Raw genomic sequence first — 19,094 nt, 5'->3', positions numbered from 1 at the left:
TACCTCAACCTAAAAACTAAAAAGAAGCCAATTTCCTGTTTATGTACCAAAAAATTTTACAGTCTACTTGGAAAATGTGACTGCAGAAAATAGGTTTAACATCTATGGTTTTGGACATTCGGGTGACTACAGATTTCTTTGACTGTTACATTGAATTTCACTTCAAGTAACGCATCACTCCTGTCCGCTTGTCCTCAGGGGGTCACCATAGTGGAGCGCCAATATATCCAGGACCGGGTTCCTTCCTGGACAGGATCGGGCTTCGTCCGAGTGCCCGAAGGGGCTTATTTGGAGTTCTTCATTGACAACATACCATATTCTATGGAGTACGACATCCTCATTCGCTATGAGCCACAGGTAACCCTTTGGTGGACTAATGCGGGTTGGGATATTGGTAGAAAAATCCTTCTTTGCATGGACACTATTTCTTTGTGAAATGTGGGAGTTGCATTGGAATAGAGGAACCTCTCTCTTTCATTCTATCCTCCTTGAAAGTGAAAATGTACATTTTTCTTAAGTTCAATTTCATAAACATTTAGTGATCTCCTTGCTGGGCACTTAGCCCTGCTGAGAACTGAGTGGTGATGAGAATGTGCTAGGTCCTCTGCTTGCCCTCATAGCCTGCCCTGCCCAGGGATGGACACGTGTCCCTCACTGCCACCAAAGGTGGAAAGTATAAGAGCAGAGGCACAAACGGTGCTGAAAGGTGAGAGGTTCATATCAGCTGTGCTGGGCCAAGGGCTGCCAAAATGTTTGCTCAAGAGTCAGGTTGTAGGCCTTAAAACAGAGATGGAATTCTGACACAAGAGGGTGTTGTAAGGAACAGCATGAGCAGCAGAGAGGGGGCTGTTTTGAGCATCCTTCCACATGGCCAAGTAAGGCATACGGTTGGAGATGCTGTTAGGAGAAACGCTGGGATCAGTAAATGAACTTGGACTCTGTATTAACAGGAAGCTGTCAAAGGGTTTTGGGCAGGGGATTATCATTACCTAAGCTGTGTTTTTTTTTTTTTTTTTTAATCTTCTTATTTTATGCTTTTAAGTCAGACAGGGAAAGACAAATATCATATGATATGACTTATATGTGGAATCTAAAATATGATACAAATGAACTTATTTACAAAACAGAAATAGACTCACAGACATAGAAAACAAATGTATGGTTACCAAAGGGAAAAGTGGGCGGAGGGATAAATTAGGAGTTTGGGATAGACATATACTCTCTACTATATTTAAAATAGATAACCAACAAGGACATACTATATAGCACAGGGAACTATATTCAATACCTATAATGTAATAACCCATAATGGGAAAGCATATGAGAAAAAGAATAGATATATGTATAACTGAATCACTTTGTTATACACCTGAAACTAACACAATGTTGTAAGTCAGCTGTACTCCAATAAAAGATAATAAGCTGTGTTTCAAGGTAGATGGAAAGAGATGTTGGGAGAGGCAGGGAGGGCAGTGGGGAGGCTATTTCAGTGTCCAGGTGAAAAGGGATTTGGGCTGGAACTGGGGTGATAGCCTAGGGAATAGTAGAGGGAAGGGAAATGCAAGTGAGTGTTTCCCATTCAGACTTGGCAAAAGATGGATGGATGGATCCGTCCAAACAGACAGGCAGCCGTGGGCCAGCTCGGATGGTCCTTCTGATCATCTGTTTCTTGTTCTAGCTCCCCGACCACTGGGAGAAAGCTGTCATCACGGTGCAGCGACCAGGGAAGATTCCAACCAGCAGCCGATGTGGAAACACTGTTCCCGATGATGACAACCAGGTGGTGTCCCTGTCGCCTGGCTCTAGGTCAGTGTGACAGTGGTTTGTAGCGCAGTAGAACCATCATGCAAATTAATTCTTTTTTCTGGTGTGCTGCCATGTGAGTTGTACGGTTACCATTTCAGAGCCAGAGCCAGAGCCAAACCTGGACTGTTCCTTCCTTTGGGATGATCTATGTGGAGCTTTGATGGATTGAATACTTAAAGGCAGACCTTTGGTTGTTATTTTTCTCTTTTGTTTCGGGGCAGGTACGTGGTCCTCCCTCGCCCCGTGTGCTTTGAGAAGGGTGTAAACTACACAGTGCGGTTAGAGCTGCCCCAGTACACCTCCTCGGACAGCAGTGTGGACAGCCCCTACACGCTGATCGATTCCGTAAGTGGAGGTCATTTCTGACGCGAGCAGGGAGGGCTGGGCAGAAAGTGTGCATCTGCTTCCCTGGAGTTTTGTGGAGGGTCATACTAAGGGGTGAGGTGAAGTCATTTATTCCTGCCTCTGAGGCCACACTGGTGATTTATTTTAATAAAACTCCACCCTCTGGAAAGGATCTCCTCAAGCTGATCCTTCCTAAAAATATGAATTGTCTTAACAATGACATTTCAAAACCCATCAGACTATGTAAGGGGCATCTAAACTTTTTCTGGCAAGAATATTTAAGAATGAGAAGGTTTTCACGTGTCTCCATGAGTCTGTTTTTTGTTTTTGTTTTTGTTTTTTCTTTTCAAGAGTCAAAGAAGCACTTGGGGTTTTTATGTGTTTACTTGCATTGATGACCCAGGACACCCCCCCGTAAGAACAGTGTGTACTTCTGGTTTCTTCCTAGCTTGTTCTCATGCCGTTCTGTAAGTCGCTGGACATCTTCACAGTGGGAAGCTCAGGAGATGGGGTGGTCACCAGCAGTGCCTGGGAAACCTTTCAGAGGTACCGATGTCTGGAGAACAGCAGAAGTGTCGTGAAGACGCCGATGACCGATGTTTGCAGAAACATCATCTTTAGCATTTCTGCCCTGTTACACCAGACAGGCCTGGGTAGGTGTTACTGCTGCTGCTTTGCCCCTCCTTTCTTGAGAGCCATGAGGACACTTAGCATCACGAGGTACGTTGGCAGGCATGTCCTGTAGTTCTGTGTTAGGCATTCAGCACATAGTGTCTCAACTACAGTTGGTGTTTGTTTTTTTAAGAGTGTAGTAGTGGTAGAGCACCCTGACAATGGACTCAGCCGTCAAGTAATACACAAAGAATAGAGGATGAGGGAAAGGTCCCTGAGGCTTTCCATACACAGGGTGGGAAATTGGGATGGAATCAGAGGAGCATCCCATAACTGAAATTGATGTTTTGCTCTTTGAAAGGTCACTGGGCTTTTGTTGAAGGTCCTGTGATATTTGAGCCTTGAAAGCAAGGAGAGAAAACCTTAATGACCTCCTTTCTAGAAAAACCGCTTTTATCTGTCATCGCCAGCTCCTGCTGCTTCCCTTGCACCCATCTGAGGGAGGATACTGCTTTAAATGGGAATTCTGAACCAGCCGAGGTGCTCACGGGGGAAGGATCGGGAAGAGCCCCAGCAAAAGGACAGAGCAGTGCAGAACCGGGTGGGACCTGCTGGGCTCATCGCTGTGGGGGGTGCGACTGCTCCAGGTCACAGTCTCTTGCCTCTCTCCCCCGTAGCTTGTGAGTGTGACCCTCAGGGCTCCTTAAGTTCTGTCTGCGACCCCAGTGGAGGCCAGTGTCAGTGCCGGCCGAATGTGGTTGGAAGAAGGTGTGACAGATGTGCTCCCGGCACCTTTGGCTTCGGTCCCAGTGGATGCAAACGTAAGTTGACCAGAAGAATTGTAACATTCACTCAGATCATGCGTCATACTAGCGTGAGTTCCGCAGCTTCAGAAGGCATGCTGCACTCTGCAAACTGACCGTGAGCATCTGCACTGGGCAGGAGGAGGCTGGCCTGTGTAAGGGTTGTGTTTGCGTTTGATGAGTTTCTCAGTATGGTCCCTTGGTTGCCTATCTCTTCAGCTTGTGAGTGCCATCTGCAAGGATCTGTCAATGCTTTCTGCGACCCCATCACTGGCCAGTGCCACTGTTTCCAGGGAGTGTACACGCGGCAGTGTGACCGGTGCTTACCCGGGTACTGGGGCTTCCCAAGTTGCCAGCCCTGCCAGTGCAACGGCCACGCTGATGACTGCGACTCAGTGACAGGGGAATGCTTGAGCTGCCAGGACTACACCACGGGGCATAACTGTGAAAGGTACATGCAGCCTCTTGAAAGTAAAGAGAATAAAATTGTTTTTGGCTGAGTAAACAGCATCTTAGACAAACCAGAGAATGAATCTCTACCAGGATCCAGATGGCTCATTCATTTCTGATCACCTCAGCATTTTCTAAGAACCCATTCACTTATCCAGCCCGGATTGAGCTTACACCCTCTGTGTGCCAGGTCTTGTTTGAGGGCTGGGGGATACAGCAGAGAACAAAACGGATGTGAATCTGCCCTTTTGGAGAGTCTTCCTAGAGGTCACCTTAAGGCTGGACAGAAATCATCTCTCTGTCTCAGCAGATTCTGGCCAGGATGGGAGTTGTGAAATGTTAATGCCTAATTTGGGTCAAAGTAGAAACCAAATCCAAATGGGGATTAGTCATTTTAAATGGCTTTGTTTTTCGAAACATTTTCTGTAGCTACAGTTTCCAGGAGCCCACATAAAATGTGCATAAGTAGATCTGTTCTCCAGTTAGCAGATGTTAATTGCATAATTATTATGGATGTAGTGCACTGCACTAGGGATGGTAAAAATTGGACATAAAATGTACCTCTAATAACATTATAGCCCAGCTCAGTAGGTAAGAATCAGGCCATGTGAAAAAATTACATCCTGACTTACACCATTCATTACTAATTAAGAAAGGCAGACGTGCTCTTAGAACCTGTTTTTTTTGGAGTACTAGTCCCCACCTTTCAAGTCAATAAATCTTCTGTCTTCTAATATCCGTCTACATTATATGGGATTTTTGTTGTAAAAAAATTTCAGCAAGTGCTTCAGTCAGTGCAAGAGTTGCTCATCAGATGAAAGAGAAGTTGTTAGTGAAAATTGAATATGTGATTACCTTACGACATGAAGATATGTGAAGCAGCAAATATGTGGCTCTTGGTTCTGTGCTGAATTGTATTCAAGAATTTGGCGATTTCAGTGACTACTCCTCAGAGTAAAAGTCAGTCCTTCCAGCCACAAATTGTGTTGTGAAAAGATAACAAGGAAACAGTTACACAAGATTGAAAGGAAGAAATTAATATGTTAGTGTCATCTTTTGTTTTCTGCCAGAAGTTTTTCATGACTGCTGTTTCATTGAGAGATGGAGAACATATTCGAGAGAGAGAGACAGACAGATGAGAAAATCAGATGAGAAAGGGGAAGAGATGGGTGGGGGAGCACAGGTCAACAGAGGTGGTTGTCCAAAAGGCCAAGGTTGAAATCAGGCCCACTGTGAATTTTATTTGTAAAGCATTTTGATTTCTTGCAGGAGAACTCAAAAGGGTATAGGAGGAGAAAAGATTTTCAGCTCTAGTTTGTATGGCAAAATTTCATGAAAGTTTTTGAGATGCTGCTATCTAGTTTGAGCTGATTTCTCCTTCTTTTCATCTTTCTGAGATGATCAGTTTCAATCCCGTGAATTTAAGAAGAAGCTCTAGGCTCAGATTATTGCCAAGGGGGTTAGAGAAGGAGGAGGCAGGAAATGAACACTCAGTTTCTATCATGATGTATTTGGACTTATTTCACCTAGTAAAGCCTCATAGAAAACTTTCTCACAAACTGTTGCACAGAATTGCTTCATCACTGCCGATTTTCCCAGCACATAATTGGGGCACATGTTCTTGTGTTGTCTGTGTCTAATTAAACAGAAGGTTAATGTCCTCTGAACAGCTTTCCCTTTGTATTTTTTCATCCTTCCCTGTTCCCCATTTAAAAAATACTACCTCTGCCTCCAAAAGAAAGGAAAAAAAAAAAGAAAAAAGAAAAAAAACCAAAACAAACTGAATTAGAAGTTCCAGGCCCAATTCTGCTTCTAACCTACTCTATCTTGGATGAGTAAGCGCACCTCTTGGAGTATCCAACTTTGTGATAATAGAATAACTAGGTTGGATTAGATGATATCCAAACTTTTATGTTATAGGAAGTAAAAAAATAACCTAATTATCAGTTATGTTGAAAAGCAGCATGCCATACTAAAAGAACTCCTTGCTAAAAGTCAGGACACTGAATTCGGATTGTTTACTAACTAGTTGTATAAGCCTTGCAAATCATTTAAGCTCCATGGCTGCCTTATCTGTAAGGAGAGGAGACTGGACCTATTGGGTTTGGGAACTGATAACTAACATCTCTCATCCCTGAGAGACAGACACAAGGGTTGTGCATCTGGAGAGCATCCTTATCAGCTTTATTACTGGTAAAGGCTGGATTGCTGAACAAGCCACCATGGGCTTGCTGACACATCGCCCCTCCCAGGCATAGGCAGAGACTGACAGCCACAAGCTCTCTTTCCCCCAGGCTTCTCCCCCAGACTCCTTAACGCAAGGAGGGGAGCAACCAGAATGCTCAGGGCAGGCAGCTGATAGGACAATAGGATGCAGTAGGGCTGATGTACCTCTTCCTCTGGGGAGGAGTGAATTAGAGTCCAGGTGAGGCCAGGGGCGTCACCCTAATGCAGTGGTCCTGCCACGGGACCCCCAGACTAGTAACAGCAGCATCACCTCCTAAATCAGAAGTGGGGAAAGGGAGCCCAGCAATCTGTGTTTTGAAAGCCCCCCAGGGAATTCTGATTGGAGGTAATGTTTGAGCCACTGGTCTACTGGAAAGTTGTTCATGTGGAAACATGAGGAATGATGCTCCTAGACAGAGAATACGGTTTCTTAAGCTGCTTCTTATAACAGATTTCTTATAACTGTGGTTCATGACCTTCTCTCTTCTGCAACTGATGTAGGTGCTTGGCTGGTTACTATGGCGATCCCATCATTGGGTCAGGAGATCACTGCCGCCCGTGTCCTTGCCCAGATGGTCCTGACAGCGGACGCCAGTTTGCCAGTAGCTGTTATCAAGACCCTGTTACTTTGCAGCTTGCCTGTGTCTGTAATCCTGGATACGTTGGTAAGTGATGTGCAGATTTCAGAGGAAAAGATGAATCTTCATGAGGTTAGCTGTTAAGGAAGAAAAAAGATGAAGAGTGAGCCAATTTCGTTGCATTTTTATAATCCTTGAAAGTTAAAAGTGAAGGGAATCTGGAATATAGAAGATATTCTTTTCCTGTTTGGCACGTGGGATAGTCAATTCGTCAATTCTTGTGTCTCTGATAAAAATGTTAAATACAGAGCACACTCTGTAGCAAGCTCACTTAATCCATAAGTCCCTGTGAACACTTCTGTTCTTAACCAGGTCTGTTCTTAGCCAATTTTCTGTTCTTAACCAGTAGAAACTTTAATGTACACTTTACTCCTCCCTTCCCTTATCCAGCTCCTAGTAGAAGAGTCTCAGAGTAGTGAAGTGGCCAAATAGTGGGCAGAAGGAAGAAAAACATATCACCTGGGAGTCCTCAGACAACGTGATCTGTCAGCACTCACAGCGTGTAGCTCGTTGTCCGTACAAACTCCCTTGTATTTCATTCTCAATGCTACTGTTTCAAATACTCGTTTCATTTATCCCTAGCTCAGCCAGTTTGCGTGTTTCAGGATTTCTTTTTTATTTTATTTTTTTAATGTTATTGAAGTACAGTTGATTTACAATGTTGTGTTAGTTTCTGGTGGACAACAAAGTGATTCAGTGATACATATATACACATTCTTTTTTCATATTCTTTTCTATTATGATTCATCCCAGGTTATTGGATACAGTTCCCTGTGCTACACAGTAGGACCTTGCTGTCTGTCCTTCGGGATTTCTTAAGAAGGGAAATCGGTCATCACGAAGGGCCCCGTTTTTCAGCTTGCTCATGGAGGAGCAGGGATTTTTCAGTGCATATAATCCTTGGGTTAGGATTTAACATCAAGCTAAGCTTTCCGCTGTGAGACCTGTTACTTTGCTCCTGATCTGTCCATCCCCGTGTAACGAGGAGCTAAGTCCCCTCTGCTGGAACCTCCAAACTGTCCCTGCCCCCATGGTGGCCTCGGAGCCAGGCTGCAGAGCCAGGCTGCAGCGGCATCGCTACAAAGTCGCCGCTTCACTCACGAGTAACAGCCTGTTTCCCCCCGAAGGCGTGGTCCCCCGGCTCAGTAACTAGCATGCTGGCGACTGAGGCATAGGCTCTCTGGTTGGCAGGAATGTGGGGGAACCAGACTGTCCAGTGGGCAAGCCAGAGGTCCCATGCTGGTTTTATTGGACAACAGGCACCAGATGTGATGACTGTGCCTCGGGCTTCTTTGGCAATCCCTTGGACGTGGGGGGCACGTGTCAGCCTTGCCAGTGTCACCACAACATCGACACAACAGACCCAGAAGCCTGTGACAAGGAGACCGGGAGGTGCCTCAAGTGCCTGTACCACACGGAGGGAGAGCACTGCCAACTCTGCCGCTTCGGTTATTATGGCGATGCCCTCCGGCAGGACTGTCGCAGTAAGATGCACGTTTCCTTTGCCCTCTCCTTAGAAGGACTTCCAGTCTCTTCCTCCTTCTTCCTCTTCTCCTCCTCAGGGGATTTTATTCTTCAGGGGTTTATCTCATTGGGGAAAAACGCCTGTTCAGAGGGGTAAAATTTCACTGGAGACACAAAGAAAGATGAGGATGACTTTTTTCTTTACATCCTCATCTCCTGTCAGGGCTGAAGTGTTGAGCTGTGGCTCAGTGCCTGAGAGGGAACCAAAAGCTGTGTGCTGTCTCTGTGATAAATGCCATTCGATAGAGTATATTGATTTTACGTTCTGCCTATGAACTTGCTGAGGCTGGGACTTCTGCGTCCTAAATATGCACTTTGGTCCGCACCTTTTCTTATGTCATTGATGGATAGAACCTTCCAGCTTAAGGAAAAGAAGTAACATCTCTGAAGTCTCTCTTTCAGAACTCATTATTTCTCTCTTATCGCGAGATCAGCCAGCATTTCCTGCTGCAGCCGCCCCCAGGCCCCTGTCTTTGTTGATACAAACACGTGCGGAATGTTGAGGACCAGCAGGACTGGATTCCTTCAAGCCTTCCTAGCTTAAAGGGCTTCTACCTGCCACGGCTCACACAGCCATGACTGCTGTTCCCTGCCAAGAGTTTGAAATCATTAGGTATCCCACAGCATAGGTTTTATTTGCAGTGAAATCCTCAATTCTACAGTGACTCACCAGCCACTTATTAAATCAAGTATTTTGAAAATACTGCTGTGCAGAATGTGTCATTTTGCATGTCTGCCTGGGAAATGTCAGAACTGTGTGCCCATCATAAGAAGATGAAGGACCACAGTTTGGGATTTTTTTAATCCCCTCTGTTCTTTTCTCTACTGGTTTGCATTTCCAGGTTGAAATCTGGAGAGGGAAGATGATAGGCGTTTGACGTAGCTGACTTTTGTGTTGTCTGTATATTTTCTGAATGTGACTGTGTAAGTACATCTGACCGGTTGCTCTTTTTTCAGAGTGTGTTTGCAATTACCTGGGCACCGTGCAGGAGCACTGTAACAGCTCTGACTGCCAGTGTGACCAAACCACCGGGCAGTGCTTGTGTCTCCCTAATGTGATCGGCCAGAACTGTGACCGCTGTGCACCCAACACCTGGCAGCTGGCCAGCGGGACAGGGTGTGACCCATGCAACTGCGATGCTGCTCATTCCTTTGGGCCGTCTTGTAACGAGGTGAGGCGCTGTGGTCAGTGGAGGCCCTCATGGCATGTGAACACATGACTTTGCGTCCAGGTCCCAGCTGTTTGGCGGCTGGGCCCCATTAGAGAAGGGCACCCCCCCCGTGGTCACAGCCTTGCACCAGGGCACACGGCTTGGCAAACACAGCACAGACTGGATATCCACCCTCACTTGTTCCCCCCGGTGGGGACTGTGTAGCTGTGCCCAGAGGCCCCACCACACGCACCCGTAGCACCGCAGCCTGTCGCCCTAGCTGCAGGGGTGCAGGCTCACTTTCGAATGGACAGGGAGGCCGTTTCTTTTCCATACCTGGCTGCCGAATCAGCCTTTTTATTTTATCCACACAGCCTGAAATGAGCCACATAACCGTACCCAGCACTGTAGAAAGCCCTCTTGTTCTCTGATACCCACAGAACGGCAGGTGAGTCACAGGTGGTCCAGGCTTGTGCGTGATGTGAGGACATGAGTGAGGAAGCTTCAGTAAAGGGGAACATGCCCTGGGCCCCCCCAGCCCCAGCTGCAGAAGAGCAGTTAGGAGGGGCCGGCCTGGGGCCCTCAGCACCTGGGACTGGGGAACGATTCCTTCTTCCTGGTCAGGTCTGAGGCCTCCTCAGGCAGACAGTTGGGTTTCCCTTCCCCTAACTGGCAGCTGGAAAAGGCAGGGCAGCCTGGCCTCGGCCTGGCAGCCTGTCTGATCCGGCTCTGTCTTCTGGCCGCAGTTCACGGGGCAGTGCCAGTGCATGCCTGGCTTTGGAGGCCGCACGTGCAGCGAGTGCCAGGAGCTCTTCTGGGGGGACCCCAGCGTGGAGTGCCGAGGTGAGGCGCGGGCGCCGGGCTCTTGAGCGGAGCGGACGGGACAGGCGTCTGCGGGAGTCCTCTGTGCAGTACAGCGCAAATGAGCTTGTCTATAAAAACTAGGTTTAATTACAAAAGAAATGCATGCTCATTGTTTAAAAAAAAAAAGAGAAATTGAGCCAGCCTAGCCCTGGAGACGTGTAGGTGGTAAAACGTGGACCTGCTGGCTTCCAGCTCCGTTCCCGGTGGGTGAGGTTTGTCTGTCTCAGCACAGACAACATCGGTAAGCACCCCAAATACACACAGAATGGCTTTATTTTTTTAATTATTGTTTAAACTGAAGTGTAGTTGATTTACAGTGTTTCCGGTGTACATCAGGGTGATTCAGTTATACATATATATGTGTGTGTATATATATATAAGTTATTCTTTTTTCAGATTCTTTTCCCTTATAGGGTATTACAAGATATTGAGTAGAGTTCCCTGTGCTCTACAGTAGGTCTTACCGGTTATCTATTTTTTATATAGTAGTGTGTATAAATTAATCCAAGCTCCTGATTTAGCCCTCCCCTGCCCTTTCCTCCTTTGGTAACCATACGTTTGTTTTCTATGTCTGTAAGCCTGTTTCTGTTTCGTAAATAAGTTCATTCGTACTATTTCCACCTATTAAGTGATAGTATATGATACTTCTCTTTTTCTATCTGACTTACTTCACTTAGTATGGTAATCTCTAGGTCCATCCATGTTGCTGCAAATGGCATTATTTCATTCTTGTTTATGGTTGAGTAACCAGAATGGCTTTTAAAAATGCTTTTAACCAAAATGAGCTCCTATTCACCATCAAGGTCTGAAAATGGATGTTTTCCCAGTCTGAACAGTATTTTGGGGCCAGCTTTCTTGTCCGCACAAGCAGAGCTACACGTTCTGGTGAGATCGTTTGATCCCAGTAACAAGCAGGTGGTGCTGGCAGTTGAAGCACGCAGCAGGGGTGCACTGTCCCCACCAGCGGGGGGCAGCAGAGGGACAGGTAGCAGGAGCGCCACCTCTGTTAAATGTGCCTGAAGCCCAGATTCTCACTTAGACTTATGATTAACTAGGACTGTGAGGGAAAACTTGATGTTTTCTTAAGAACAAAACTTGCCACAATCATGTGAATCAGAAGGATTGCTTAATTTGTATGCTGTTGCAATTTTTTTTTTCTTTTTGACCTGCCAGGTTACTTTTAAGATCCTCAAGTAAAAACATTTATGGGAAAGATTTTAATAGACTGTTGCTATTCTGTTTTCGTCTTGTCTTTCTTTCTTACTTGGGTTTTCTTCGCTGTGTTTTAAGGTTATAACTATGGATGAATATCTTCTGTAGTTTCTTGTTTGCTCTTTGATACATTTTCTTCATTACACATCTGAAATTCTAGGTCCCTCTTGGACTCTACATTTTAAAAATGTCTTTCTTTTTTGGATACAGCTGTAGTGAGAAATAATGCAGATCTTCAAGTTAGTGGTTCATTCAGAATCTTCTGTTGAAAGTCACAAGCCAAGATACTACATGTTCTTTCAGAATCAACTCATCTATGCCTTAACAGCCAGAAGACTTCAAACAGTAGACATGAGCAGAACCAATGGCATATGATTTTCCTTTTTTAAAAAAATTTATTTATTTATTGGCTGTGTTGGGTGTTCGTTGCTGTGCACAGGCTTTCTCTAGTTTCAGAGAGCGGGGGCTACTCTTCATTGTGATGTGTGGGCTTCTCAGTGTGGTGGCTTCTCTTGTTGTGAAGCACGGGCTCTAGGCACTCGGGCTTCAGTAGTTGCAGCACATGGGCTCAGTAGTTGTGGAACATGGGCTTAGTTGCTCCTCAGCATGTGGGATCTTCCCAGAGCAAGGCTTGAACCTGTGTCCCCTTCATTGGCAGGTGGATTCTTAAGCACTGCACCACCAGGGAAGTCCTGGCATATGTTTTTTCATTCAAGGTGTAACCGGAAGGGTCTGTACTAACATCTGCGATGAGATGAAGGTTTGCTCCGCAGAGGAGATGTTGGGGGCTGTGTCAACACACAGGTGTACTTTTATTCATCAACCTTCAGTCCCTGACGTTGGCTCTTAATGGGTTCTGATTTTCTTACTTGTGCAGAAGGTCTGAGACATTCAGTGGATCAGTTGTTCCAAGATGTCTCCTGCAAGTGAAATCCTGTTACGTCTGGTTTCTCCAGGGCTCTAACCACTATTTTGTTAAATTGCTCAATCGTGTACTGCCCCAAGGGCTTGATTTTTGTCCAGATAATGGTTCTATCATTGCTTATAGCCTGATTCTGTCAGCATGTGTCATTGGCAAAATAGCTTTGGCTGCCAAAGCTTTCTGACCTTTTGCTCCATCTAAGCTTTGTTAGCATGAAAAGCCTGTTACCCAGAGTCAGAGTCAATCAGAGGATTGTTCATTTAATACTCAGAACTTTACCCCTTACCCTTTGATCTTTAAACTTTCACTTCTAAATCTGCCAGAGAAATTGGAGCTTGTAGGAACAGTATCAACTTGTTTAGGTCAAACGTTAGATCATGTTCTCGAAACTTTGCAAAGAGAGAAATCCATGGCATCGCCATTCGCCAGCTTCTTTGTTCGTTTTATCCAGAAGAAAGGTCAACCCGTTACATAAGAAACTGTGGGCACCCAAATGCTTGTGACACCCTGCAGAGGGAGCTCATCACTGACAAGGCACCCAGACAGGGCGAGGATTGAGTTAACAATGGGGGAGTCCTGGCCAGCCACGGGCCTGTGCACACAGGATAGCAGTGGGAGGAGGACCAGTATCATATGATGAGGACAGGGACTAAACTTCAGGAGAGGACAGAGTTCAGGAACACAGTCACCAGCGGGAACAGGAGGATGCGAACTTGAAGGGACAGGGTCCAGCGACCAGCAGAGAGAAGAATAGGTGTCATCTGAAACTAGATGGAACTGTGGGGGGAAAATGTGACCCCTTTCCTCAAATTACATCATTCATCGCCCAAGAGTCTGCAGTTTCACATCATTCAGTTGAACAGGGCACAACTTGAGACTTTCTGGGGCCACCTCGCTAACAATGTGCCTATAGAAAGGCTTAAGTCATAGCTAAGTCGTCTCCTTATGGAAAAAAAATGGAGTTATGTCAACGACAAACGAGCTGAGCCTCCAGCTCATGAATTGTTGAATGTTCTCATTGTCCAGGCGGGTTGGGGCTCTTGGCCGACAGTGCCAAGTCTGAACAAGCCCATCACTGTGCTGGATGGAGAGGCTCTCGCCCACCCAGCCCTGAACGTGCCCAAGAAAGCCTCGGCCCGGAGCTCTGCCTTGTGCCCCAAGGACTCAAAGGGTCACAGGAGGAATCTTCCCGTTGATTGGCAGATAGCAGAGGCAGGGCCTCTGGCTCTTGGAAAAGGGCACTGTCTCTTAAACCCAGGCTGGTAGGAAATGTGGGCCATAGGTGAGAGGCTCTGGGGAGTGGCTATTTTTTCTCATCCTGTTTGTTTCTCGTTTCAGATTGGTTTTGGTAGAAAATTGAAGTACAGTTTTGCTCAGACATAATTTCTTTCTTTTTTTTTTTTTTTAAATGCGTGTTGTCTTTTCTCAGGCTGGGATTCATTTACACCCACCTTTTTCTTTATTTCCAGGGTGGCTCAGGAAATCAGATTTAATTTGATTCTTTAGAGAAACACAGATACTCTTGTTAGGAGATGGAAGGCTTGTCTACGGCCATGTGCCAAGTCCAGCTCATAGCCTGGGTTGGTAAATAACGTTTTATTGGACCACAGCCATGCCCATTTGTTTACATATTGTCTGGGGCTGCCTTCGTGCTGCAGTGCCGGAATTGAGAAGTTGTGACAGAGCCCATAGGGCCTGCAAAGCCTAAATCTATAAAGGATTTACTCTCTTTTGTAGAAAATGTTTGCCAACTGCTGGGCCAGACAGCCAGCTCATCTCTGCAGGTAAAATCATATTCATTCTCCAACATTCATTTCAAAACTGAAGTTATATTACTGAGGCCAAAAAATTTAAATTTCCCTTATAGTAAAATAGAAATACCTACATAAAGTAAGAATAAAGCTTTGGGCATGATAGCACATCCTGGGGTCCCGTATTGCTGTGAGGCAAGGTCCATGGCAAAAGCAAATAAACCCCGTCACCTGACTTTAGGATATAGCACACTCTTGGTCCCCAGGCAGGTTCAAGTTTCAAAAGGAAAGATGGGGGATCGACACAACCCTGAGTGACTGCCCACTGGTGCCCAATGGGGAGTGGATGCACCAGAGGAGAGCTGCTCCCTGAGCGGGGCAGGTGGGGCGTGGGGGGAGCTTGCAGGCTGTGGGGAAACAGTACGTAAAGTAGCAGGATGGCTGGAGGTGAGTGGTGCCGTCCTTTGCAGCTGTCAGAGGAGAGAAGCCCAGTAGGAACTGGAGTCACTTGCCAGATGTCATGGAAACTGTCTTGTTGGAGAGTAATGAGGAGATTCAGTTTCACCAGATGGTGAAAAGCCATTGAGAATGGACTTTCTTCAGTGGGCAGGAGAGGTCTGCAGACAGGGAGGGGAGGATATCAAGAAAGCAGAAAAGTTACACCTGCTGATAAAGGGGCTCATAGGCCCATGTTTCCGTTTCTGGTGTTAACGCGCTAACGTTTTCCTCTAGATCTCAATGTCTGTAAAATGGGTACAATATTTTCATCTGCCTACCTCTTAGAGATCATGTTTTATTTATTTCTTTAATTGAAGTATCATTGCTGTACAATATTATATGTTACAAGGGTCCAATGTGGTGATTCACAATTTTTAAAGGTTATACTCCATTTATAGTTATTATAAAGTACTGGTTATAGTCCCTGTGTTGTACAGTATAGCTTATTTTATACCTAATAGTTTGTACCTCTTGTTTTATAAAATTATGTATGTATTTATTGGCTGCATTGGGTCTTCGTTGCTGTGCACGGGCTTTCTCTAGTTGTGGCAAGCGGGGGCTACTCTTCATTGCGGTGCGCAGGCTTCTCATTGCAGTGACTTCTCTTGTTGTGGAGCACGGGCTCTAGGCAAGCGGGCTTCTGTAGTTGCGACACGAGGGCTCAGTAGTTGTGGTGCACAGGCTCCAGAGCGTGGACTCAGTCGTTATGGTGCACGGGCTTAGTTGCTCTGCGGCATGTGGGATCTTCCTGGACCAGGGCTCGAACCTGTGTCCCCTGCATTGGCAGGCAGGTTCCTAACCAGTGTGCCGCCAGGGAAGTCCCTGTACCTCCTGTTTTAAATGATGAGAAAACTTAGTAAAACTTGCGAGGGCCCACTGCCCACATAACTGAGAACGTATTTACAGGTGCAGGAATTCTCTTGGCTCTTTACAATGATGATGGTCTCATTTTTAGAACACTGTTCATCTTTGTGATTTGTTCGTCTTAAAAATCAGGCAACAACTTTTGCTATACACATTCTTCTTCTTCTTCCCAAGAGAAAGGTTTTGATCCACTGCCAAATAATCCCATTCCTTAAAGCCATGTTGAGCTGCAGGTCCGCCTGGGCTCCTGTCCCTTTCTCTGAAGAGAGGAGAAAGCCCATTGGCTCCCGGCAGAGGCAGCCTGCACAGTTAGTTGATATTTTGTCCCATCCCAGTGAGTGTGAGGCATGACTGACTGGAGAGTCTCCTTCACAATTTTAGTTTCCGTGAAGTTTTAAATTGTCAGGTGAGAATCAACCTTTACTCTTTTTTTTTTTTTTTTCCAACCTTCACTCTTAGGGGGGGTCTTTTAACAAGGTCTAAGTGTGGGCCTTCTAGTTCTTGCCTCCCAGGTGACCCCATTAGAGAAGCATTTCTGGAAACTCAATAAGGGAAGGACGCACGTGTCCACTGGCACGTTAGCAGTTTCCCAGCTTCAGTTTGAAATGAAAACCTGATGTGTGTTAGGTAGTCATTTGGCACCTTTCCACGGAAAGGTCAAGATCAACTTTTTCAGTGATGAAACTGCAATCCAGCCATCTGTGAAATTTGACTCTACCTTTCAGATGGAGGAGAGGAATGTTGTCAGCTGAACTGGTCTTGGTCTCTGGAGGGCACCGAAGCTCTGCCTGCCCTCTGGGCTGCTGGTCTTGAGGGGCCAGGTCCAGAGATCAGCTGGGATGAGAATTAGGTGGACTATGGGAAAAGAATATGACTGCTTTTCTCAAATTACGTATGTACTCGCCAAATATGCCTTCCATTGCTAGTCTTTCACTTGAAGTGGTTTGTTGGAGGGCACAGTTTTAGACTTTCTAGGACCACCTCATTAGCATTATGCTTCTGGAGAGACTTAAGTCGTAGCTAAGTATTCTCCTTATGGAAAAAAAAACATAGCTGTGTGAAAGACAGACAAGGAAAGTCTTAATGGGAGGGTACTTGCCTTCTGCATCCCACAGTTTGGGGCCAATATTTTCCCCCTCAAAGATGCCCATGACAGAATGAGAGCAAGACATGCCTTTTTCAATGACATAAATGAAAAATTGTTAAATTAAAAATAAATTTAAGATATACACACATCTCTTGCCCCCAGCATGAATCCAGTGAAAATCTCTTTAGGCTTGAACTGCAGTGTGCCTTTGCATTATCTGTGGGGAAAGAAAGGTTTTGCAAGCAAAGTAAAAGCATGTTGCAGCATCTGCCACCGTTGTCCCAAGCCTAAGGGGGGCTGTAAAGTAGGACAGATCTGCTGGGCCACCGAGACCCCACACAGGGCTACCTGCTGGGGCCTGTGGGACTGGAGCGACTGACAGTCTCATTCATTTCAAATGGCATCATGAAGGCCCTCCACTTACACAAGTCCTTAGGTCTGTGCATTCGCTTACACCGGTGAACTTGAAGGTCACGACCGCTCCACTCCACACACGCATACACACTTAACACGCAAAAGGGAGGCGAACAGCTGGAAAGATGACACAGTCAGTACTCCTCAAAATGGGGCGGAGTGACCCTCAACATCAGCATCTCCTGGCAACTGCTAGAAATACAAGTTCTCAGGCCCCACTGGTTCTAGATCTGGGGTGGGGGAGTGGGGGGAAGTGTGTTAGATGAGCCCTGCACATGATTCTGATGTGGGCCAAAGCTGGAGAGGCGAGGACCTCGATGACCCAGGTAATTAACAGCTTTTTGGAAGATGACTTACTTTCATGAGATGATATGGAAATCTGTTCCTAAAATCTGAACAACATAAACCTTCAGTTACAAGCATTAGCTAAGTTCTTCCCATCCTCCTGATTGTAGAAACTGATGAAGGCAGTGGTTCCCCCAAGCCTTTCCCGTTCTTTTTCTGGTGTGTCATTAGGTATTCCACTAGAAAAAGATCCCACAGTCCAACAACTTTGGGATATGACTGGGTAAAAAAAAAAAAATGTGAAGCAGGGTTTTTCCTGCAGAACTCCTCTCAGTCTTTAATGTAGAATTTCCCACACCTACTTGATCATGGAACTCCCAGGAACATCTCCTAGAACTAATGGTCTAGGGAAAACCAGTGATCCACACCTTAACTTAAGCTGCTTCCCGATTCATGAGATTGCCCCCAAAGAACACAGGAAAAATGAAACCTGCCTGGAAAAAAACAAAATGCTTAAGGAAAAAGAAGTTATGTCTTGAAAACCTAAGGCACCAAGAAAATGCTGTAGGTTTTAAATCCTAAAGGTTGAGGACTGAAATATTCCAAACTTCAGATTGTTTAATCATCACATTATTGGCAATTATACAAAGATAAATGTAAGGCCATGACAACTTTTTTCCCATGGAAATGTGATCAAGCAACACTCTGGGCAGGAATCACCAGACACTTGGACGTAGAGTGATAAGAAAACATTTACTGAGCGCTTGCTCTAGACCAGACGCTTCTCTGAATACTTCAGAATTAAGTTATTTCATCCTGAAAGCAAGCCTAGGAGGGGCTCGGTATAACCATTACCCCTTTTATGGACATGGAAAGCATGACTCAGTTTCGTCCTTCCCAGGGTCTCGTAGCTGGGTGTGGGGAAGGTAGGATTCACCACCAGGCAGCCTGAGCTCTTATTATGACACCGTGCTACTCAGAATTGCTGCTTGAGATCGTGGAGTGTAGTTGGCAGTCAAAGGCCAGGAAAAGCTAAACTAACAATACAAGTCAGGGTGTGAGGATGTGTCCAAGCCACAAACCCACGTCTTTCTGGCTTTGGAGGATAGAGGCGTTTTGTTTCTCAGGCACGTCGGTGAAACTGGTTCTAGAAGACGTTTTATTAGAAAGTCTTTCAGAGGTAATCATAGCTGTTGACCTAAGAGAGTTTTTTTTTTTTCTGTTTGTTTTTATAAATTTATTTATTTATTTATTGGCTACGTTGGGTCTCCGTTGCTGCACGTGGGCTTTCTTTAGTTGGGGCGAGTGGGGGCTACTCTTTGTTGTGGTGCGTGGGCTTCTCATTGTGGTGGCTTCTCTTGTTGCAGTCTAGGTGCAAGGGCTTCAGTAAGTGCAGCACACAGGCTCAGTAGTTGTGGCTTGCAAGCTCTAGAGCACAGGCTCACTAGTTGTGGTGCACGGGCTTAGTTGCTCCACAGCATGTGGGATCTTCCTGGACAGGGATCAAACCCGTGTCCCCTGTATTGGCAGGTGGATTCTTAACCACTGCACCACCAGGGAAGCCCAAAGAAACCATAAGAAGGGTTTGTTTGTTTGTCTTTTTAATTGAAGTATAGTTGATTTACAATGTTGTGTTAGTTTC

The 19,094-nt window shown here is 45.7% G+C and overlaps 1 protein-coding gene across 1 annotated transcript in view; it reads left to right on the top strand.

Moving 5' to 3' along the window:
• The window catches only part of LAMB1 (laminin subunit beta 1), a 73,294-nt gene that overhangs the window by 37,111 nt on the left and 17,089 nt on the right, over positions 1-19,094 (top strand). The window contains exons 15-24 of the mRNA XM_057730310.1: positions 199-357; positions 1,679-1,806; positions 2,028-2,151; positions 2,600-2,804; positions 3,441-3,584; positions 3,786-4,017; positions 6,744-6,907; positions 8,140-8,364; positions 9,362-9,576; positions 10,302-10,398. Of these exons, the coding sequence (XP_057586293.1) occupies positions 199-357; positions 1,679-1,806; positions 2,028-2,151; positions 2,600-2,804; positions 3,441-3,584; positions 3,786-4,017; positions 6,744-6,907; positions 8,140-8,364; positions 9,362-9,576; positions 10,302-10,398 (1,693 nt within the window). The remainder of the gene's footprint in view (positions 1-198; positions 358-1,678; positions 1,807-2,027; positions 2,152-2,599; positions 2,805-3,440; positions 3,585-3,785; positions 4,018-6,743; positions 6,908-8,139; positions 8,365-9,361; positions 9,577-10,301; positions 10,399-19,094) is intronic.

Source organism: Hippopotamus amphibius, chromosome 4 (assembly GCF_030028045.1).
Source record: "Hippopotamus amphibius kiboko isolate mHipAmp2 chromosome 4, mHipAmp2.hap2, whole genome shotgun sequence".
In the NCBI taxonomy this organism is placed as follows: domain Eukaryota; kingdom Metazoa; phylum Chordata; class Mammalia; order Artiodactyla; family Hippopotamidae; genus Hippopotamus; species Hippopotamus amphibius.
Note: the sequence above shows the minus strand (reverse complement) of the source record. Positions and strands in the feature narration are given on the sequence as shown.